This window comes from Siphateles boraxobius, unplaced genomic scaffold (genome assembly GCF_051911475.1).
Source record: "Siphateles boraxobius isolate OS27281-9 unplaced genomic scaffold, OSU_SipBor_1 41, whole genome shotgun sequence".
Taxonomy (NCBI): Eukaryota; Metazoa; Chordata; class Actinopteri; order Cypriniformes; family Leuciscidae; genus Siphateles; species Siphateles boraxobius.
In genome coordinates this window covers 10,390,863-10,415,157 of record NW_027509042.1, presented here as the reverse complement: position 1 = coordinate 10,415,157, position 24,295 = coordinate 10,390,863, and the positions used below count along the sequence as shown (strand labels likewise).

General features: G+C 37.1%; 1 protein-coding gene across 1 annotated transcript; it reads left to right on the top strand.

Moving 5' to 3' along the window:
* The first annotated feature begins 8,990 nt into the window (after positions 1-8,990).
* prkcda (protein kinase C, delta a) lies at positions 8,991-24,058 on the top strand. The gene is made up of 18 exons (XM_077198260.1): positions 8,991-9,273; positions 15,893-16,021; positions 16,576-16,775; positions 16,862-16,928; positions 19,428-19,587; positions 19,668-19,699; positions 19,941-20,026; positions 20,107-20,236; positions 20,500-20,600; positions 20,706-20,802; positions 20,883-21,013; positions 21,247-21,420; positions 22,038-22,129; positions 22,243-22,305; positions 22,420-22,558; positions 22,646-22,834; positions 22,924-23,052; positions 23,138-24,058. Exons 2-18 carry the CDS (start codon positions 15,913-15,915, stop codon positions 23,294-23,296), a joined length of 2,058 nt encoding a protein of 685 aa, XP_077054375.1. The 5' UTR covers positions 8,991-9,273; positions 15,893-15,912; the 3' UTR covers positions 23,297-24,058.
* Positions 24,059-24,295: the final 237 nt, after the last annotated feature.

Genomic DNA, 24,295 nt, shown 5'->3' with positions numbered 1-24,295 from the left:
GTGCATTGTGTTCACATTGCCTCAACTTCAGTTTTTTCTTCTTTTCCTCGTTTTGTTTGTGAAAATTTGCTTCCTTAACGCGGTTATGTATAAAATGCCTATAACCTATATATAGGCTTGACCAATGCTGAAATCAAACCGTTAACAATATGGTAGTCATTGTTATGCATATATGATTTCCTAAATGTTTTTTTTTAAAATTCAGTTCTGTTCTATTCACATGTTTTTGTGTAGTTTTTTTACAATGTAAATCATTCTAATTCAGATGAGGAACTTAAGGAGGAACCAAGAGTTTATGTTTAGCTCTATAACTTTTATTAGGACCCTTCTGTGTTTTTAAGTTTTATTTTCAATGACAGCCAGGTTGAGTCCACAGAGAGTGAATTTTAGACATGCGATTCTGTGATTAAGTATCTTCAACTCCGTAATTAAAGAGTGTATTACAGATTGAGACTGTGTGTGAGGGATATGAAGAAAAAGGGAGGGGTGACGTTGCCCTGCTTCCACGTCCCCAGGAGACAATGTGACCCAGAACAAAGTGAGAGTGTTTTCTGGAGTACCTGAAAGTTACGGACACCTTGTCCCAAATAAGAGACACATTCATCATTTTACCTTCCTCTCTCTTTTCTTTTGTATTTTCTTTTTCTCCCAAGTCACTCTGATCTCAAGCTATTCCTTGTCCATTCTGCCTATCACATTATGCCTCACATACTCCCCTTTTTTCTTTTCTGAAAGTATATACAGTAAGACTGTGTGTTTGTGTGTGTGCATAATATATTATAGTGAATACTAGATGTATACGTGTAACAAAGTTGTGGCCTAATGGTTAGAGAGTCAGACTTGTAACCCGAAGGTCGCTGGTTCAATACTGGCAGGAAACGAGGTGTCCTTAAGCAAGGCACATAACCGACAGTCGCTTCCCTGGTGCTGCAGTGAATGGCTGCCCACTGCTCCGTGTGTGTGTGTCAACAGTTTGTTCACTTTTCATTGCTCTAATGTGTGTGCACTAACTTGGATGGGTAAAATGCAGAGGACAAATTCTGAGTATGGGTTACCATACTTGGCCTTCATGTCACTTCACTTCCCTTATATATAGAGAAGTGGAACATATACAGTATACGTATATAATGTTCCACTTTAATCAGGTTTATGATTGAAAAATTATTGTAATGGTTGTAACCAAGTGCATTACTTGAGCTAGTGTATTACTTGAGCTAACAATATACGATATAGGCCTACACTCACATGCAATCTACATAATCAGAAATTCTAGAGAGAGTGTAAAAATCTCCTTATTATTTCAAATAAATCTGTCCAGCATAGCAATTGGCAAGGCTTTTTAATTGCATTGGACATTAGATGGATGGACCCAGGTTGGATCCAAGGTTGCTTGTTTAGATGAAAGAAAGAGCACCAAGTGGCGCTCACTGTGCAGAGCCAAATGACGCAGCTCCCCCTCTCTAGGCGTCATGGGTTGAGCTTGACCTAGTCCAGCTCCAAATCTGTGGATCAAATGGGTCGAGGGATAGAGTTATGGGTAGGGTTAGGGTGTGGTTGGACCTTCTAGCTCCAGGTGTTAAGTCAGCATAAAATAAATTTTTACTTTATTTGAAACAAGATTGAACAAGAAAACAGGACTTTTGAAAAATTTTATACATTGACAACTTATTGTATTGTGAAAAGTAGCCATTCCATAATAAAATGGATCTGCAGTTGGGCGTTGTCTGTCAGGTTGAGGAGAGGGGCTTGATGACGTAAGCCGAAAAGGAAAGTCATTTCAGAGGGGATCTTATGTTTTAATGAAAGATTACAAACACAGCATTAAGAACGAAAATAAAGTCAATTTTGATTTCAGAATTTAAAGGTCTCGTTGAACCAGCTATGCATTTTTAGAACTTTCATTAAAACATTTAAGAGAAAGAAACAGAAAGAAATTAAATATCTTGTTAAAGACAAAAATTATTAAGGGTGGTGCTGGATGGTTAAAGCTTGGAACCTACCTTTCCAGTAGTGGACTATCTATACTCACTCACTCCAATTTGAGGGGATGGTACTTCCACTCAGCCTTATAGGTTTCTTCAAAGTACTTGACTGCATGCACTGAATTAATGAAAATTAGTTGTACATTGATCATTACTGTTATAATGCCTGTGATATGTGTGATAATTACTGTTAATCAAAACATCTCTAATTAGACTGCTTGTAGCCCAACCCACTTCACCTTTCTCACTGAGAGACCTATAATTACACAAAGTCGACTTAATTTGCCTACATTGGCATAGTGAAATGCATGGCTCAAATGAACTGGGAGGCATTTTTCAAATACTCATGAACTGATTGAAGCCATTAACATAACTTTTTTTCCTGTAAAAAGCTGTCTGCAAGTTTACTACCCACACAGCTTATACATTTAAATAAAACAAAAGGGAAGGCTATTCATGCTAAGTTACTTTATCTACAGTATTTGTGCAATTCTTGCTAATTTCCTGACCAGTGATTTGTGATTAAAATGGTTAAGACCATTAAAAGACAACTAAATATAATTTCCCAGGTGAAAAAGACGTACTATTGAATGTATTAAAAATGCATTAAAGTATATTTGTATTGTACTAAAAACATACTCAAGTACACTTTTAATACATTTAATAGTATGTCTTTGTTGCCATTTTTGGATTGGCCCATTTTTTGCCCTTGAGTGTAGATAAATTCAATTTAAAGGTAAATAGTTGTGTGTATTGTAAATAATAAACAGTTTTATCGTTTTAGGTCATGAAATAGATTAAAGATAGATCATCATGGATGTAATGGTCAAATATTTCAGAATACCCGTTTTTAGTCTTTCATACTTCTAGACCAAGAAAATCTGACTGAAGAGTGATTGAGAGGCTGTAAGAGCCATAAGTTATGTTTCTTTATATAGATTTGGAATAAATAATTGTGTGCATTAAAGGGTTAGTTCACCCAAAAATGAAAATTCCGTCAGTATTTACTCACCCTCATGTTGTTCCAACCCTGTAAGACCTTCGTTCATCTTCGGAACCCCAGATATTTTTGATGAAATCTGAGAGCTGGATCACTCCTCCATACTCCTCCATAGGCTTCTTCAGGGATTGAATTTGCCGGCCTCGAAAAGTTATTAAAGACATCGTTAAAATAGTCCAAGTGACTACAGTGGCTCAATCTTAAGTTAATCAAGCTACGAGAACACTTTTTGTGCGCAAAAATAACGACTTTATTTCAACTATTCATTTCCTTCTCTATGGGCCTCGAGTCAGTTCACTAGAGTAACAGCGTACACTTCTGTTGTTGTACGTCACACGCATCACACACAATGACCAGCGTCAGCCAATAGTGAGCCTACGTGTGACGTAGCACTGCGGAATTACACTAGTTTAACTGACTAAAGGCCCAAAGAGAAGGAAATTAATAGTTGAAATAAAGTCGTTATTTATGTTTGTTTTTGCGCACAAAAAGTGTTCTCGTAGCTTGATTAACTTAAGATTGAGCCACTGTAGTCACTTGGACTATTTTAACGATGTCTTTAACTTTTCGAGGCCGGCAAGTTCAATCCCTGAAGAAGCCTATGGAGGAGTATGGAGGAGTGATCCAGCTCTCAGATTTCATTAAACATATCTTAATTCGTGTTCCGAAGATGAACGAAGGTCTTACGGGATTGGATGATTTCCATTACACGAGAGTAGATGTTAAAACTTCATGCTGATTTGTACTCGGCTTTCGCCAAGATAATCACCAACTAAGACGTAGCTTTACAGTAACCTATGCTTCTCCATCCATTTACGCTTCTTTCCATCTAGTGACGTGAATTTTCTGTCTGGTGTTAATACAGTGTATTGCGCGTCAGCACACACAACGGCTGCAACCACAGTGCGGTCCCCCCATAACAACCCTCTGGATTGAGCGGAGTAGGGAACATCTCTAGGGTCTTCAAGTGGGCACCTTCCGTCCTCAGTGTTTCGTCGACTAGCCCACGACACCTCAAGAGGGCTCGACAGTGACTCTGGCGTCCCAGAGTCACCCCCCTCCGTCCCCCACTCAACTCAGCCCAGCTTACTGACCTCTACTTCCCTCTTGCTGCTGAGACCTAACCACAATCTCACAATCTCTCCGCAACCCAACCATACGCGCCAACCCGTTTGACTAAGGCTGTCGAGCCCCACTGGTGCGTTAATATGCAGTTTCAGTGGCAACGGTTCCGTATGGCATACCACCTACCACAAAACACAATATCTGCCCAACCACCCGTCATCCACGCAATATACACAGGAACGTAATGACTGTGAATACTATACAACCTATACAAATAAACCAACAGTTGCTGCTGAGACCTAACCACAATCTCACCGCAACCCAACCATACGCGCCAACCCGTTTGACTAAGGCTGTCGAGCCCCACTGGTGCGTTAATATGCAGTTTCAGTGGCAACGGTTCCGTATGGCATACCACCTACCACAAAACACAATATCTGCCCAACCACGTCATTCACGCAATATATACAGGAACGTAATGACTGTAACATGACAACATGAGGGTGAGTACATACTATGGAAGTAAAATAATGGCAAATGTTTTTGAAACAAAAAGCATGTTGAATTGTGCTACTTGAAAAAAAATATAAATTGCATTAACCCTGCTTGTATTTGAATGCATTGTATTTTTAGGGCTTGCATTTTTATGGGCTGAAATTTAGCATGGTTGAATATTTAAGCTGTGAATATTTAAATTCAAAACATTTCAAACACATTTTCATTAGTAAAATTTCAATAATCCATATTCACCTTTCATATTTCACTTCCAAAATATTCAAACTGATTAAAAATACAACCTATAATATTCAACAGGCGGTTTTCGGTCCATTTTCTTTCGCTTTGCAAATTCGCTTCCACAAATTCAGTGGTTCAAATTCGACAGTAAATTCAATTTTGACATCCAGGAACTGCAGGAAAAGCAGTAGATTACAGAGCATAATCTCCATCTGGTGTTAGTCGACCTCACCAGCAGGGGGTGCAAGCGCGTGTTGTTGACGAAGACCGAGCAACAGTTAGAGCAAGCCATTCATTCATAAAAACCCATTTACAACGATGTAAGTGTATCTGTGATTATTATGATGTCTGTTTTATGTGAAATTCAACGTCTTCACGATTACCTTTCCTGTGTAGCCTACATGCATCTTTCTCTACCGTGAACGAGATTATAATGTTAACCTTATATTGCGGCGATTGTGCTGCATGCAGTAGGCCTACTAGGGTTTCCCCTATGGGTTTCCCTCAATAGCCTACTTCAGGATTCCCCTGCTGGATATATAAAACTCTTAACGTAGCTAAAAATGGACTAATACAGTGATATAAAAGACCAAACTCGCAGGCAAGCAGAAGGACTCAGAATATGAACTTAACGCGCAAAGTTTAAAGCTGTGCGTTTCTCAGTGATACTGGCATAAATTGGCTTGAGATTGGACATTCGCACATTTAGGGACCGTCTCTAAAGCCAAAATTTCAAGGCAATTTTACATTTAGTCATTTAGCAGACGATTTTATCCAAACTTAAACTAACAATATAGGACAACAATATGAAAGTGCTATGACCCTTCCCAGTTTAATCTAATGCAGTACATGTATGTAGGCATACTTCCCCAATAAGGTGCGAGGTAAGGGTTTTGTCCTGATGGCAGGGGAATCCTTGAGTATGATGAGGTTTTGAGGGAAACCGATTATAATCCCGTTCATGGTAGAAAAAGCTGATAACATGTAACAAAGGGAAAGTAACAATGAAGTTAATGAATGAAACATAAACAGCTTTTGTGCCTTTATCATCTTTTACGCACATTAAGGCTACTGACCCAGATAATCGTCACAAAAAACGTAATGCATGCTCAATTGTTGTAAATGAGTTTTTATGAATGAATGGCTTGCTCTAACTGTTGCTCTTTCTTCGTCAACAACACGCGCTTGCACCCCCTGCTGGTGAGGTCGACTAACAGCAGATGGAGATTGTGCTCGGTAATCTACTGCTTTTCCTGCAGTTCCTGGATGTCAACATTGAATTTACTGTCGAATTAGAACCACTGAATTTGTGGAAGCGAATTTGCAAAGCGAAATAAAATGGACCGAAAACCGCCTGTTGAATATTATAGGTTGTATTTTTAATCAGTTTGAATATTTTAGAAGTGAAATATGAAAGGTGAATATGAGTTATTGAAATGTTACTAATGAAAATGTGTTTGAAATGTTTTGAATTGAAATATTTGCAGCTTAAATATTCAACCATGCTAAATTTCAGACCATAAAAATGCAAGCCCTAAAAATGCAATGCATTTTTTTTTCAAGTAGGCATAGTACAATTGAACATGCTTTTTGTTTCAAAAACATTTGGCATTATTTTACTTCCATAAAATACTGACAGAATTTTCATTTTTGGGTGAAACTATCCCTTTAAGCAATTGGTAAATAATCATGAGTAAACAATTTTAGATGTGTAATAATATTTAATACTGACAATGATGTCATTTCCGGCAATGACTGTTAGTTTTTTGTGTGATGCAATATTGGAGCGATACAGTTTTTTGACCATGTAACATTTTTCCAGTTAATTTTGTTATTAAACTTTACCTAAAAGAAGTAACTGGATACGGGATGTTATTCGAGTACAAATCAGGCTCACCCAAGAAGAAGCAACAAAGATGAGAATTTAGATGGATTACTATCACAGAGAGTGTATGATTGTGTGGCAGTGTCACAGTGACATTGTCATGACACTTTTGGGTCTTTTAAGTGCCTAATGTTCCTCTGCAATGCAGCAGAGTGATAAAGAGAGGCGGAGGAAAAGATATTCTTACAATAGATAAAAGCATTGTCTGTTCTTTTAATTGATCTATAGGTAAATTAAACAGTCAGTGCACACACACACACACACACACACACATATATATATATATATATATAAGGAATCTCTCGTTTTCTAAATCATATCAGATGGCCTGATCTACTATTACTACACAGGAAATAAACTTATCTCTAAAAATATATATATATATTTTAAATTTTCTTAATATTTCCACTTCACTTTTATTTGGGTTAGTTTAACATTACATGTGTAACAAGTAGGCTACTTTGTAAAATACTCTCTTTGGTTTGTGATGAGAAGAGGAAGACATGTGGCTTCTGTTTTACTGCTGGAAACTGACAAGGCATCACTTATCTGTTTATAGAGTATGTGTGTGTTATGTGTGAGAGAGAGTGTGTCAGATGCAAAGTTTATGTAGCAATGTAAACTTCTCTCTAACGCAGCCATACGCTAAAACTAATCATCCGTACTTTGTTAGGCTGTTTATCAAATGTTCTTTTCACAACCAAAGATAACAAAGACAAATGATTAAATATAATGTGTTGCTGTGGTTATTTCACACATAAAAATAAACCATTTATCTGTGTAGATCAGCCAAGGAGTAAAACAGCCCCTTCACCACCTCCAATTCTGCACCAGACACACAAATGCTCTGCAACATACTGTTGTTTCTTTGCTTTTTTTAATTCTCACCCACACACTTAAATCTAGGACATACACTCCACAGCACTGCGGACCAAGAGAAGGAAAGCAGGACAAGACTACAAGCACACACACGCACACACACAGACAGAGAAGGATGTAGATGTTCACATTTTATGTTCTTCACACCCACATTTATCTGAACTTTCAGCATATAGATAATATTCCATAGACACATATAGAAACCAGATGCATGGTCTGTTCCTCATCTCAATGCCTCTGAGTAAACTATCTATAAATCAGCAGCAAAGGCATCACTGCTCCTCTTTGCATTTGTGTCTGTGGACATGATGTTGGCGTATGTGGCAAGCTGTTTAAAAGGTATTCATTAAAAACAACTAGCATCAATTCTTATGTTATGTGCTTACTTAGTTTTAATTAGGCAGGTATGACGTCAGAACCCAGAAGACTAATTCGTCCCTGGTTCCTTTGAGATTTTCCTATAGGGGTTTTATAATGGGGTTTTTTGATTTACATGTAAAATAAAGCCTGCTTTACATACACCCACAGCGAAAATGCGAATTTTCAAGCAGTTACATTCATTTTTATTAAAATGTATAGCAGTTTGGGGTGTAAGTGTTGTGCAGTGTACGTTACAGAACAAAATGTAAAAATATTGTTATGTTTACCCCAGGTTTTTTTTATAAATTGAAAAAACTCCTTTATAAAACCCCAATATCTCGAAGGCGCCAAGTGGCAAATTATTCTTCCGGGTTCTGACGTCATACCTGCACCACTAGACGGGGTTTTTTTGGAGGTAGGGGGGACTATTTATTCTTTATTTCCTTTATTGATTTATTTAAAAGAACTAAAAAATTAAAGAATTTAAAGGGAATAAAGAAAGAGAAAAGGGAAATAAAATTAATTTATTATTATTAAAAAATTATAATTTATTGTACTGTTTTTTACAATATAATATTTTTATTTTACGATTACAATTAAATACGTTAAATACGATTGCTATTTTTTTATTTCTTATGCATGATTATTGTATGATTATTTTAATTCCTTTTCTGTAAAGCATTTTGAATTACTATTGTGTATGAACTGAAGGGTGCTATGTAAATAAACTTGCCTTGCCTTTTAAAACTTCACTCTTACCTAGTTTGTCTAATACACCGGCTCAGTTCAGCTTCTGTAAACAGGAAAGCACGACTTTTTTATGTTTATTTGACTGGCCATCTTAATCATTTTGACATTGAGGATGGCTGTTAGAAAGCAGAAGCAGACCATCCTAAAAATTTAAAAACAGTGCATAATTTAAGAACAGCAACAGGATGAAGAAAATCAAATATTGTCAGTGTCAATGATGGCTTGGGGGGCCCTGCTAAAAACGAAAAAGAATAAATGTTTAAATGGCTTGCCATACGCATTAAATCAATAGTGGGGCATCTAGAGGTACACCGCCAGTGCCTCCGCATGAGCCCTTCGCAAAGAGGTCACTCACATACACACTGGCCGTACTGATACAGACTCTACAAACGCACCTGTGCTCTCTGTTCAGTGCAATGGTTTATTATACAGGCATCTGAGAGAGCACGCGTGAGCAAGAAGAGGGATCGTGCGAAGAAAGAGAGCACCTGTGCGACGTCACTCCGCCCCACTTTACTCAGAACTCCACGAGCGATTTGTACTTCCTCAAACGAAACGACTCAATCATCGAAGAAAGCAGGCGCCTCAGAGAAAAGTCAGTTTCTTCCACAGGAAAGGTAAGAAGTTACACATCACTTCTTGGGTTTTTTGATCGAATGTTGCTCGGTCGTGTCACAACTTTTGTAATGTTTAATTTTAGAGTGTTTGACTCATTTTCTTCGCTGTTTTTCTCCCGACTGATGCGCTGAACTGATTCGAGCGCCGCGCGCAGAGACAGTCTTTGTGTTTTGCAGATACATCAGACCTCAATCCCTCTCCTGCTCAATGTTTTTATGGCATTATGTTTCTCAAAAAAACTTAAACTTATATGTAAGCTATTAGAATGAAATGAAAAGGGCGCAGTTCAAACCGCAGTTTCACATGACACTGTCATGTATGCTGCTGTCTACTGGACCTTGACAGAATCGTTTTCTTCCTCCGCACTTTGTGTTGCTATACAACAACTCAACGTAGTTGAAAAGGCAATAGAGGTTGTGTCTCAACCTAGTAACCGGACCTAGAGAGCATTTTAATTGTGTATTACAGGCGAGTTCCGAGCTGTTGATATCCAAAGATGCTGCACGCGCCTGTGATGTAGACTACTGGCATTAGATAGTATGTTACACAAAACTGTTAGTTACATATTATTATATTTTATTTTTAGTGAATTGTCACATTTATTATACTTAGTCCATAAATAGCCCCAATTGATGACATTGAGGGGTCTAAAATGCCACTGACACGCTCCTCTTCAAAATATCAATGATTATTGATCTAATATACAAAACAGATGGAGCGTGGTTCCTGTTGAGATGACTAAGTGTGTGTGTTGGGGCATTGTGGAATTTGAAATGGTTCTTATGTTTTTAGTTAATGGTTTTTACTGTTAATGGGAGGTGTTTTGTGGGTGATTTGTGGATAGATTTCACCTCTGTTATATTTCCTTTAATATTAACTGTGGATCCCTACACTTGCATGTGATGAAGTGATAACTGTTTGCAGTGGAGAAACACATCCTGCTGTGGTTAAACAGTTTACATCATACTACTCTTTCATTCTGTTCATGGGTGTCGATAGTTCCTTCCTGTCCTGTATATTAAATGGTGTGTGTATGACTGTGGACATAGGCTAAGTGATGAAACCTGCTGCTCCTGTTGACATCGATGTTAACTAAATTAACATAAAGACCCCAGAAATGCCTTGAGAGAAACAGCAAGAAAGATATGTGAAGTACATTCTTATATTATGTATTTCATGCACTTTAAATCAACTAGTTACAGTGAATTTGGTAATACATTGATCATTTCATCAGATGGTCTGTGAAAGATAGACACAGTGTGAAGAGGTTTCGTTATGCTTTACTTTATGTGCAACAAGATTTCGGCTATGCAGTTGCTAAGGTCTTCTGATTTCAGCATGGGTACCACGGTGTTCTGGGTGGTTTACTGGCAGGGTATGAATTACACAATGGCCTTTGGGAGGGGAAGGGGGAGGGGGTTTAACACACAAATACATATATATTTAAATGTATTAGGGATGTACCAGTACATAGAAGTCACAGTTCGTTACGTAACGTTACCTCGGTTTGGGGTCATGGTTCGGTACAACAGGAGAAAGCAACAAATCCCCAATGCTAGGTTTCTTTTTATTTATTTTGAACAGAAAATAATGCGAATTATAGTTTGATCCACCTAGCGGCATTTAGTCCCCCCTGAGGTAGTTAAGCATAGCCTATTCTTTGTATGTTTTACTGAATTTTTTACTTGTCTTTATTTCTTATTGTATAGCTTCTTATACTTTTATAATGGATATTGATCATTAAAACTGACATTTAACAAAAAGTTGTTAACAAAAAGAGGCAGGGTCATGTACATATTTACTTTTATTGTAAATATACACACAGATAACTGGAATAGCCAGAGCAAGTGACTTTATCAAGAACGCTGCTATACCATTTTCAGAATCACTGAACTTGCGTCCTCCCGTTCTCGGGAGTCGAACTTCGCAAGTCCCAACTTTGTGTACTTGGTATTGAGAAACACCCTTGTTTTGGTTTGGTGCATACATTGTCTCTTCTTCTGCTCTTTTTTTTCCCTGTTGTGGTGGTTTGCAAACAGCATTGCATTACTGCACACGCCCCCTTCTGGATTGAAGTGTGGATCGTCTGTGACTGTATTTGTCATCTGACTGTATGCACCAGACCATGACAATTTGGGGGCGAATAAATGTACCGTTACACCCCTAATATATAAATATACCTTTACCTATCATTATTAGTAATGAAGACAACTTTTGTCAGATAAACTGTGCACTCCTATTTCAGTGTTGTTGTTGTTGAGTATGTTTTCAGCAAACTGTTTCCTTCATGCATTCAGATTAACAGCATCAAAGAGGCCAAATGTTATCATTGATTCAACTGAACTGTGTATGTATTTTAAACACATTGTGTTCTTCGTCCATGCAATAAATGCACGTCCTGACTGAGTGCGGTTTTTATAGCATATTTTAATTCAACTGCTCTGGAAATTTTAATGGTATGTGGAGCCCGACCGATAAAGGATCTTTAAGGCCGATACCGATACAAATATTTGGTGATTTAAAAGTCCGATATTCCAATATATCGGCGTGTGTGTGTGTGTGTGTGTGTGTGTGTGTGTATATATATATATATACTGAGGACTCATAAATAACTAATGTTAGGGAAATCTGTTTATGTTTTGTAACGCTTTTCTGGATTAAAAAAGTAAATAATTATATATATATATATATATATATATATTTTATCCAGAAAAGCGTTACAAAACATAAACAGATTTCCCTAACATTAGTTATTTGTAGTTATTTATCAGTCCTCAGCCTCATTAAAATAATGCAATGCAGTTTAAAAATAAACTTCTTTGTTTTGTCATAACAGAACAGAGGAACATCAAAATATATTAAAGTTCTGATAAATAAAATGTATAAAAATACAAACTTAAGATATGAAACTTAAAGTCCTTTGAACAAAAACACAATAACAAAAGAAAGCACAAAGCCTTTCTTTTAAAGTGAATTTTGTTTTGTATTAATTGTATCTTAATTTTAATCAATGTTTCATCAACCAATTGCCTGGATTTAATAAATAAGAAGTAAATATAGCAGACAGCAGTTAATCACACAGAGGCGCCGGTGCGTGAACTGGAGTCTCATAAATGAACCGAAACTCAGCGTCTAAGGTAGCCTACTTGCCTCACAGACCTGAAAAATATATCTATATTGAAATGTCTACTTTTAAACAGAACAATTCAAAACGAAAGAAAACAGACTGCTGTCTGCTTATGTAATCCGTATAAAATGTGCATTTCTCTCTGGCGCATTCACTACTGCGAAGATCACGAGTCAGCATCGTCAACTTCATCTTTGCAGCCGACACTGACAGAAAACACTTGTTTATTAGTAAACAATGAAATGTCTCCTTGTTATATTTGACGTATTCATAATTAGGGCTGCACAATTAATCGAATTTCTAATTGCGATTACGATTCCGGATGCCACGATTACGTAATTGTTCAAAGCTGCGATTACAAAAGAAAATCCACTCTGCGTGTGTGTGTTTAGAGCATAATTATGTTATGAGACGCGAATCACGAATACTTCAGAAAACCCAGCACAATATGACATACCAGGCAGTGACGTAAGTGTACGCTGAAATAAAAAGACTTTCCCCTCAGAAAAACATACTTTACTGTCCTGTCCCGTTATACTGTGCCCCTAGCGCGCACTCTTCAATTGCACGCGCAAATGCGGTGGCGCGCGCTGTGTATCGCTTCACTGTATAAAGTGCAAAAGAAACTACAAGCAACGTCGTTACAATGTAAATTAGTAAGTCACGAAATAAAAGTAAAATACCAATAAATCACGTGTTAGCTGAGAAGGATTTGCATGCAGGTATGATTTTCATTCTATTCACCAGGAGCTGTTTCATTAACAGTTCTTGTTAGTATTGTGTATTCACCATGGTAACTGTCGTTTCCATAACCCCAAAATGCCACTTTATTTTCAATTTGTGTTAATTTTATATTTTTAAATGACTATGTTGGCTCATATCAACATTGTATTAACAAAAACTAGTTTGCGACTGCTATTTAATTCCTTAAGCATAGTCCTAATGTTTATCTATTAGTAGTCTTTACTAGTCATTCCTACAATGTATGTGTATGTTAAGTAAAGGGGGACAGTACTTGTGTGTGTGTTAACAATTTTTGTGTAAACATGTATTATAATACGCCTATATATATTCACTGTAAATTGTGATAATCGTAATTAATAAATCGCAATTACAATTTCAAGGGAATGATCGGCAATTATGATTTTTGTGATAATCGTGCAGCTCTATTCATAATCATTGCTTTTGCCAGTTCTTTGTGACAGCTTTTAGGTGCTTTATTGGCAGCGCCAGCCTTACATGTTATATGAACGTGTCACCACCGCACCCCGCATTTTTAAATATATTTATTTATCGGCCATTATAAATGCCGGTACCGATAGTTTGGAAAATACCTAATATCGGCCGATAATATGGGCCCGGCTCTAATGGTATGACCCAAGTTTCATATTACGGGTAGGCTAGACTAATTTCTTGTGAGTAAATGATGACAGGATTTTTTTTCTAGGTGGACTATCCCTTTATGTTTAATACTTATAGGATTAGTAGTTTGTTGCAATAGTACTAGTGATGCATACCTAACAAAGCCTTGCACACACTTCTAACACCCTTACAATTGTTTCAGCTCCTGTTGTGTCTTGTCATAAGGTTTGAGAGTACAAACACTCTCTAAATACTTATTTTGACTCTGTTACGTATAAATTATTTTCAGAAAAGCACATGGAGCCTGTTAACCATATTTGCATACCCATCATCCCACCCTCACTATCTCTCTCCTTTTCTATATCGTTCTCATTTTCACACTTATGCTTACACGGGAGCACAGACTTGTTGCTCTGGCTCTTCTCGTCTTTTAGCTGAAGAATCAGGCATTGACAGGATTCATTATGTGTGTGTGTGAATTGGAGAGACTGACATGTCGGATTGTTTCAGAATTGATTTTGTACTGTGACTTTGTACTGCTAGCTTATGTTATCGACACAGGCTTCCACACAACTGATTCGCTAGCACACACACAAGTGCAGATTAAGGTTTTTTATATTGAGATGCTGCAACTTGTTTGAACATTTCTGTGCTGGTTTCTGACATGTTTCAACACGTATGCTTCATAATTGAACTAAAGCAGAAATGTGTGTTTGTGTGCATATGGGTGTGTTGACTGATAACATTTCTGTCTCCCTGTCTTTCTAATTCTTACACACTCTGTAGTAATATGGTCTAAAGTCCAGTAAACAACCGGCAAGTTTGTTATAAAGCTTCTATGTTGCAGTCGCAGCCTGACTCATGTCATTGGCTTTCGATAGAAGTGGGTGGAGTCCTGACATTATACAACCAATCAATTTTAGTCTCAGTTATTACCATAACCTATAAACCTCATCTGGGTCATGTTCCAAATGGTTTGATGCACAATAAAGCAAGATAATGTAATAGACATAGACAATTGAGGATTCAAGGGATAACCGTGTTACAGATTACCAGGAGCCCTTTCTCTACATGGTCCTGTCTTATGAAATTAAACTAAGAAACCTTAGCAAAAAGATTTAATTTGCTAATAAATATTTTTATTTAATCATATTTATTGGGATTGGATTTTTAAAATCTCACAAACTTTAGTAGGACCAATTTGGACCAATGACATTTTAGGTTAACCACAGTTTTACACACAGACAAATACTCAATGTTTCAAATCAAATGAAATTTAAACATTTTGAAATAGACTTTGATACACACAGTATATCAGACTCTCAGAGAATAAATGTTTATCTACTTAACTTCATCTTTATTCCTAAAACACCTTCTGACATTCTGACACCTTCTGATGAATGCCTGCATTTCCCCGTCCAAGTCTATTTGGTACTTGGTCCACCCATTCACAGTGAGGTAATAAGAAGGAAGTAGGATACTTTTACTCCTAAACTCTGGAAGTGTATCACCTGTCACTCTGCATATCCTTCTAAAGAATCCCAGTGTTTGGAACTGCAGTTCAAGTTTGTTTCTATTTCATGGTCACTGTCATCATGTCAGTCTGATGATTTCAGCATGGATTGTTTTCTGAACCAAAAAGAGACCAACAGAGCGGTAGCAAATCCACTGCTCTTGAGAAAATACAGCAAAGCACTCAATCTCGTTTACTTAGAAGCCTTAAAGGCGCAGCAGAAAAAATGGCCTGCTTAATGCTAAAGGTCAGAAAGAGGGTGGATGACTATATATTTTTGATGCGAATTGATAACAAAACTTAAGTAACATAACAAAGTATTATGAAACTAAGAGAACAATAGAGCTACTATTACATTTAATGATTGAACAGAGAAATTAACAAGATCTCTAATAAGGAGACTAAACAATTTCCTCTGTAGGCACATGTGCTAGCATAAACAATGTATAGCCCCCTGTTTATGACTTAATATAATTACAACATAATGATAAAAGTTCTAAATTGATAATGAAGTAATATTTTTGTTTTCATTTCTGTATTCCTATATGCAGTAATGCTGATGTATTTCTTTCTTATTAAAATCATAAGAATTTTGGTTGTCTGTGTCTTTTTTTAGGCTGTGCCTGAGGGGTTGCCATGGCCCCTTTCCTGAGAATTGCGTTTAATGCCTATGATCTTGGCACATTCCCGCCAATGGCTGAGGCACCATTCTGTGCCATCAAAATGAAGGAAGCTCTCAGCACTGGTGAGTAAATGTGTGCATGCGTGTGTGTGTAATGGGGGTTTCAAGTGCATTGCTATGTTTGGAATGGCATATTGCCATGCTTCTTGTTCTGTTTTTGAAGTATACTCTGTGTACATGGAACAACATGTAAATCCTCCATCTGCATAGAACTGAATTGCCTATTTCATTCTGCCAAATGAGTAGTTTAGAATGGAGAACAATGCGCAAACTATTGTTTCCCACAATGCAATGAACCCTGACTTGACCTTTATTTCCATGTGACCGAAAGCAATATCACTTGCAATGTTTAATATAATTTTTCTGGTTGATTTTCAAAACTAGCAAAAAAATATTTTGTACTTATTACAAAAAAAAGCTACTTTTTAAAAATTAACATGCAACGTAATGAAGTAATACCACAGTATGAACAAAAATGTTTATTTCTGCCTTTTGCATACTGCTTCACACACCTTTTTAAAAATAGTTTGCAGTATACTGTGAAGTATAATAGTATTTCATTCCAAACATTTTCCAATGGTTTATGGATCACAAAAATATCCCCTTTTCCTTTTAAGAACGAGGAAAAACATTGATCCAGAAGAAGCCCACCATGTATCCCGCTTGGCGATCCAGTTTTGATGCACATATTTATGAGGGACGTGTCATACAAATACTACTCATGAGAACTGCAGAAGAACCTTTAGCAGATGTTACTGTGGGTGTGTCTGTGTTGGCAGAAAGATGCAAGAAGGCAAATGGACGTGCAGAATTTTGGGTATGTGGTTATGTATATTTATTGTAGTGTTGTGTCAATGTTTGCATTTTCACAGGTAATGTTATAAAGTCTCGCTTTATTTTCAGGTTGATTTGCAGCCTTCAGGGAAAGTTATGATGTCTGCAACGTTCTTTTTGGAGGATTTAGATACAGGTAAGGCATGCTCTCTCTCAAATAAGCTCTCAATCTCTCTTCTCTCTTCCAGTGATTTAATAGTGCATATACTGACTGCATCTTATCATTTGACAACAAACTTAATACAATATGAATTGCATTTCCAAATAATAATTAAAAGAACAGCAACTGTTGGTTTATTTGTATAGGTTGTATAGTATTTACAGTCATTACGTTCCTGTGTATATTGCGTGAATGTAGGGTGGTTGGGCAGATATTGTGTTTTGCGGTAGGTGGTATGCCATACGGAACCGTTGCCACTGAAACTGCATATTAACGCACCAGTGGGGCTCGACAGCCTTAGTCAAACGGGTTGGCGCGTATGGTTGGGTTGCGGAGAGATTGTGAGATTGTGGTTAGGTCTCAGCAGCAAGAGGGAAGTAGAGGTCAGTAAGCTGGGCTGAGTTGAGTGGGGGACGGAGGGGGGTGACTCTGGGACGCCAGAGTCACTGTCGAGCCCTCTTGAGGTGTCGTGGGCTAGTCGACGAAACACTGAGGACGGAAGGTGCCCACTTGAAGACCCTAGAGATGTTCCCTACTCCGCTCAATCCAGAGGGTTGTTATGGGGGACCGCACTGTGGTTGCAGCCGTTGTGTGTGCTGACGCACAATACACTGTATTAACACCAGACAGAAGATTCACGTCACTAGATGGAAAGAAGCGTAAATGGATGGAGAAGCATAGGTTACTGTAAAGCTACGTCTTAGTTGGTGATTATCTTGGCGAAAGCCGAGTACAAATCAGCATGAAGTTTTAACATCTACTCTCGTGTAATGGAAATCATAATTAACTTGAGACTGGATTGCTGCTCTCATAGAAATGCCATTTTTATGAAAATGGCTAGATTTAAAGGGAGCTATTCATATTATGCTCAAGCAGTTTAATACATCCACCCTGAGTTACGGGTCAGTAATGGGACACGGGCGTTTCACCTCAATGCCACCCTTGAGCTCCTTTTCAATGTAGATTCATTTAAAGCCTTGGGCTACGTTTAAGTCCACTTTTAGACATACATTTGCGAACTTCCCTATGCACTTCCCCTTGGGGGAATCCCCGCCGCCATTCAAGTGGGCAAGGAAACAAGGAAATATAATATATAAATATATATATTTGGACAGACCCTCGACCCCTTGATTTTGACTGAGGGAGCGCGTCTACTCAACATGTCCACTTACATTTACATTAACATTTATTCATTTAGCTGACGCTTTTATCCAAAGCGACTTACAATTGCTATATTTCAGAGGTCGCACGCCTCTGGAGCAACTAGGGGTTAAGTGTCTTGCTCAGGGACACATTGGTGTCTCACAGTGGATTTGAACCCGGGTCTCTCACACCAAAGGCATGTGTCTTATCCACTGCGCCATCACCACCCCACTTCAGGCAGATCCATAGACCAAAATGCAACACGATTGTGAGGTCACAGCAGGTTACGCTTAATTTACTCCCACCCCACACAACTCTAGTGTTAGATATTGGAGTAATTTAGACATTTAACAGCATTTAATACTTGTAGCTACCTTAAGATGACTTTAAAACACAGTTATAGTTTATTGTATTGTTATAATTTCCGTTTGTGTATTTTTAAAATATTTTATATTTAATATAAAATTAATATATTCATATTTAATATTTGTTTATATATACTATATATTTTTTTTATGTGTGTGTGTGTATATATATATATATATATATATATATATATATAATATATATATAAACAAATATTACACATGAATATATTAATATTATGTTAAATATAAAATATTTTAAAAATACACAAACGGAAATGATAATATTATTACTATTTTTTTTTTTTTTTTTTTTTTTTTAACAGCCCAAGAATACATACAGGCCTATAGAATGGTGGCTCAAACAAATTCATAAGGGAAAAAAAATGTAAATAATAAATCAGCTCCATAGCAGATTCCAAGTGATCAAGTGCTTGGGGTGTTCTGTTTAAATACTGTATATTTCAAGGGTTTAGCCAGTAGTTGGCACTCGTGTTGTATAAGCAATGACATATATCCCAGTGAACGAGATGGATAGAAGTTAGCGAGGGAAGGGCACAAAAAATTTGGCTTAAACGCAGCCCTGCTTTAATCGAACCTATTGCCGTTAGATTTAGGAGGGGTCATGCTTACCTGATCACATGTGTATGGGTGTCTGTGAATCCATTTGGACTTCTTTTAAAGTTCTCTGCAAAGGAATGTATCTGCTGAACATGTCACAACAGATCTTCCCTGCATTACTCTGTCTTCTTCAAACATTCTGTCCATTGGTCCTCTTATATTGTGTTTTAGTGTTTTTAGAATACAAAGTGTTCCACTACAGATTTTCTATTTGTTTGTAATGATGTGTAGGGATGTGCAAAATTATGTGCAGTATGGTGCAAAAGTTTGCGGCCTGTAATACATTTTCATCCCTTCAGTTTGATTCTGCTTCCATCCTGTTTCGTTTTTTCTCTTTCACTCTCAGAGAGTCATCAGTCGGTAGTGACAGAAGACGAGGCACCGACTCTCACTCGTCGTCGTGGAGCTATTAAACAGGCGAAGATTCACTTCATCAAAAACCATGAGTTCATCGCCACCTTCTTCAGACAGCCCACCTTCTGCTCTGTCTGTAGAGATTTTGTTTGGTCAGTCCTGAATGTTCAATTATAAAACATTAGAAATGTATAATTCAGACATTCTTATAATTTTGTCTTTTACTGCCCAGGGGTCTCAACAAGCAAGGTTACAAGTGCAGACGTGAGTATATTTTGCTGTTTTTTTCCCCCATTATCTAAATACTTGCCCACATACTATGTCCACGGACATGCTTCAGTAAGAATGTACGCTAAAAGGGGAAATACTTGATTGGATTGCTTCCCTTTTTTCAACATTTAATTGTTTTATCCAGAATTAAGGAACACTGTAAACACACAGGGCCTCGGAAAACCTGTCTTGGTTCCTGAACCCACAAAAAAAAAAAATGTTTTTTTTCCACCAGAATGCAATGCTGCCATTCACAAGAAGTGTATTGATAAAATTATTGGAAGGTGCACAGGCACTGCAACCAATAGTCGAGACACCATGGTATGTGCTGTGTTGCGTTATTTTATTTTTTATTTTATGGTGATGAAATTAAGAGGGTTATTTTAAGTTTGTGTTTACAGTTTCAGAAGGAGCGTTTTAAGATTGATATGCCACATCGCTTTAAGAACAACAACTACATGAGTCCCACCTTTTGTGACCATTGCGGCAGTCTGCTGTGGGGTCTTGTCAAACAGGGCCTCAAATGCGAGGGTGAGTGTACTATGTGAACAGTAAATGTATTATTATAAGGCCCCCTAAATTAAATTTCCAAACCTGCTGATTTACTGGCAATTTGTATGACCATAAAACTATGAAAATAATAATATAATTAATATAATAATTCCCTTTTTGATTTATTTAACTTGCAACATATTTTGGTGTCTTACATTGTGGTTTATTTTTGTTATTTGGTGTTTGGCTAGTCTTAATTTTGGACTCTGATTATATGTTTGCAATTGTCTCTTCTTTTTCAGATTGTTCCATGAATGTCCATCATAAGTGCCAGACTAAAGTGGCTAATTTGTGTGGCATCAACCAGAAACTACTGGCAGAGGCTCTTACTCAAGTCTCAATTGTATATATCAATGTTTGCTCAAGCCCTTGTTAAGAGGCCCTTAATATAAAAATAACAGCATTAGAGTACTGAAATAAAGTTATGTGTATATTTGTGTTGTCATAGAAATCCACCAAGCGACCTGAAAGCAACTCACAGAGCAACTCACAGGATGTTGCCGTTTACCAGGATTTTAACAAAAGTCCAGGAACTGATGTCAATGGTGAGAATGCTTGATTTAAATGGTGGTAATTATAACAATAAAAATTATGATTTCAGTTTATCAGAACAGCTATGTTACAGATGGGGCTCCTTATGGTCGTCTATGGGAGGGTTTGAGTCCTCGCCCCCCCTCTCGATTCACCCACCAAACACGTATCACTGCTGAGCATTTCATTTTCCATAAAGTTCTGGGCAAGGGAAGCTTTGGCAAGGTAACACACAAACTCTCTTTCCCACACACATTCATATACAGTGTAGAATCTTAAGACATAAAGAAGGTAATGCGTTTTGCTTATGTCATGTGATCATGGTGGAGGGGCACAGGATTATGTGGGAAGCTCCCTGACTTAGCCTTTTGCCTTTTCTAAGTTTTTGGTAGCTGCTACATACAGTCATGCTCAAGGCCACTCACACAAACCCATGTTCATCATCTTTCTGTTGTCAGGTGCTTTTGGCTGAGCTAAAGGGCTCTGGTGAATGGTTTGCGGTGAAGGCACTGAAGAAGGATGTGGTGTTGATGGATGATGATGTGGAGTGCACAATGGTAGAAAAACGAGTGCTGGCTCTCGCCTGGGACAATCCGTTTCTTACTCACCTCTACTCCACTTTTCAGAGCAAGGTACACCAAACATACATTTACCAATAAAAAAACAAAACAAACACAAATTAGTTACACAAACACTTGAAATGTATGCAATTATGCCTGTCACAATTAGTACATTATCATCATTTGAAGTTTTTCACATTTCAAAATTCCAGTTAAATTACATTTTTTAATAAAATTCCAATTCATTTTTTGTTTTAAATTCAATTTTCTCCTTAAAATTAGGGCATTTTTACGAGACATTATATTATTTGGATGCCTCCCTTTTTCTATAGATTTTTTTTAATCTATAGTCAGGCACCTAAAATCTTTACGTTAAGACAACATGAATGTAGTTTCAAAGTTAAATACAACTACACATTGGTCTTAAACTCAATAAAGAAGGACTGACCAATAATCGTTTCATCAGATTTTCCAAGAAAGTGGCTGTAAAAGCCATCTATACCACATAAAACAAAATCTAAGGATGTCACCCAATCCCAATTTTCAACCTAACCAATGTTACTCTAGGTCTGCAGGATGTCTAAATCTTTAAGTGACAGTACCAAACAATAAGTTAATGTGCAATGTCATGCACAAATAATTAATTGTGAGCTATAAATAGTTTATTTTCATTTGTTTATCTCTAACAGGAGCACTTATTCTTTGTAATGGAGTATTTGAATGGAGGAGACCTGATGTTTCATATACAGGAAAAGGGGCGTTTTGATCTGTACAGAACCACGTATGTCATGCATATATGCATACAAAATAACAATAGTTTCTATAATATAAAAATATTGGTGAGCCCTTGATTTAGTGAGCATGTTATTGTATTGATATCATGTCTCTTACCAGGTTCTATGCAGCTGAAATAGTGTGTGGCCTGCAGTTTCTCCATTCCAAAGGCATTATTTACAGGTACAGACAAAATTACACCACTGTGTTGATGTATTAATTACATATTACCTCCCCATTTCACCTCTGAAACAATTCACTGGACTGTTTTCAGTGATATTTTTTACCTTTTGTCAGGGATCTCAAGCTGGATAATGTGATGTTAGATGGAGACGGTCACATAAAAATAGCTGATTTTGGAATGTGTAAGGAAAACGTGTTTGGGGACAATCGGGCCACAACCTTTTGTGGAACTCCAGATTATATCGCTCCTGAGGTATAAAATGCACTTTGATGTTGGTTCACTCTCAGACCAACAATGGCCTGGTCCTGACTTGATGTGTTTGTGTGTGTTAAATCACAGATTCTGCTGGGTCAGCAGTACTCATTCTCAGTAGACTGGTGGTCATTTGGCGTGCTCGTGTATGAGATGTTGATTGGTCAATCTCCATTCCACGGTGACGATGAGGACGAGCTGTTTGAATCGATCCGAATGGACACACCTCATTATCCCCGCTGGATCACAGTGGATACTAGAGAGATGCTAGAAAGGGTATACATGTACATACATATACTAAATTAAAAACAATACAAATCAAATTTCTGCAATTAAACTATCTTTTTTGTTACACCTGCACACAGCTGTTTGACCGTGACCCATCACGCCGTTTAGGGATTGTGGGTAATATACGAGGCCACCAATTTTTCAAGACTGTCAACTGGCTTGCTCTAGAAAGTAAAGAAGTTGAGCCTCCCTTCAAACCAAAAGTGGTATGTTTTTCCTCCCACATCTGTTTCTCTTCTTTTTTGACTCTCTGTGTTTTCCAAATTTTTTTCTGGTCTTGTCTAATTGCAGAAAGCTCCAAATGACTGCAGTAACTTCGACCGGGAGTTTTTGAGTGAGAAACCTCGTCTCTCACACTGCGAGAAAGGCCTGATCGATTCCATGGACCAGAGCGCTTTTGCTGGCTTCTCATTCATTAATCCAAAAATGGAGCATCTTTTACAAAAGTGACCCATTTATAATGCGGTCAAAAAGAAAAAAAAAACTGTTATGTTCGTTTGATCATAGTATATATTGTGCCAGTTTATTGCTCTAACAAAACCAACCTTGAGCACTCTCCAACTCTTCCTTTAAAAGATCAGAACTCAAACCTTGTAAGACAAGACAGGCTGTCAATGAGCTTCTAATGCAGCCTTTTATAACCTAATATACACTTCAATCTCATTCCCAATCTAAATGCAATTTTTAACTTGTCCTTACAAATTTAGGATGTCTAAAAATAACTTGGGTTAGTACAAAGTTGACGGTTGAATGCAGGGAGTGTTTTGTTTGGTTTGGGAGAAGAGCAATTTAAAGAAGTGTTCTAAAACAAAATAGGTCAGAGATTATGTACAAGTATGGTTTAAATCAATATGTGCATGCTACATTCATAATTACATTGTGAATTTCTGCAATGATCTGTGTCTGTTCTGTGAGTGTGTATTAATTGTTTGCACAAAGGATTGACCAGAACATGTTATGTTGAATATGTGCTTTGTAAGTGTTAAATGAATGTATTGTGTTTTAATTAGGAAATTTGTATATCTGGTACAGAAACATAGCTATCTTAGCTCTGATATTGTCATCTGTTTGTGTATTTTAGTGTGTATATTGTTGCATTTAAGGTGTTTTTATAAGATCTACTCATTAAGAGACCACATGATCAAATTCAGTACATGACTCTGTCTTAGGATGACTTAACAGGGTCTAATAAACATTTTGATGGTGAATAAACTGACTTGGATTGTGATTTATATTTACAGTAATATTTAGTTTTTTTGTATCTCAGCTTTAGTAATGTTATAAAAACATAAGAACAAAAAAAATGTGTAATAATTTTTGTGAAGATTAGTGGAAAAATATATATGATCTTTTTTACAAAGAGTCGCACGTGGCCAATTTTCCTTTTAGACTAGTGATCTAGATCTACAGCAGTATGTCAGTGTTGCAGTTTTATCCTTAAAGTACCCT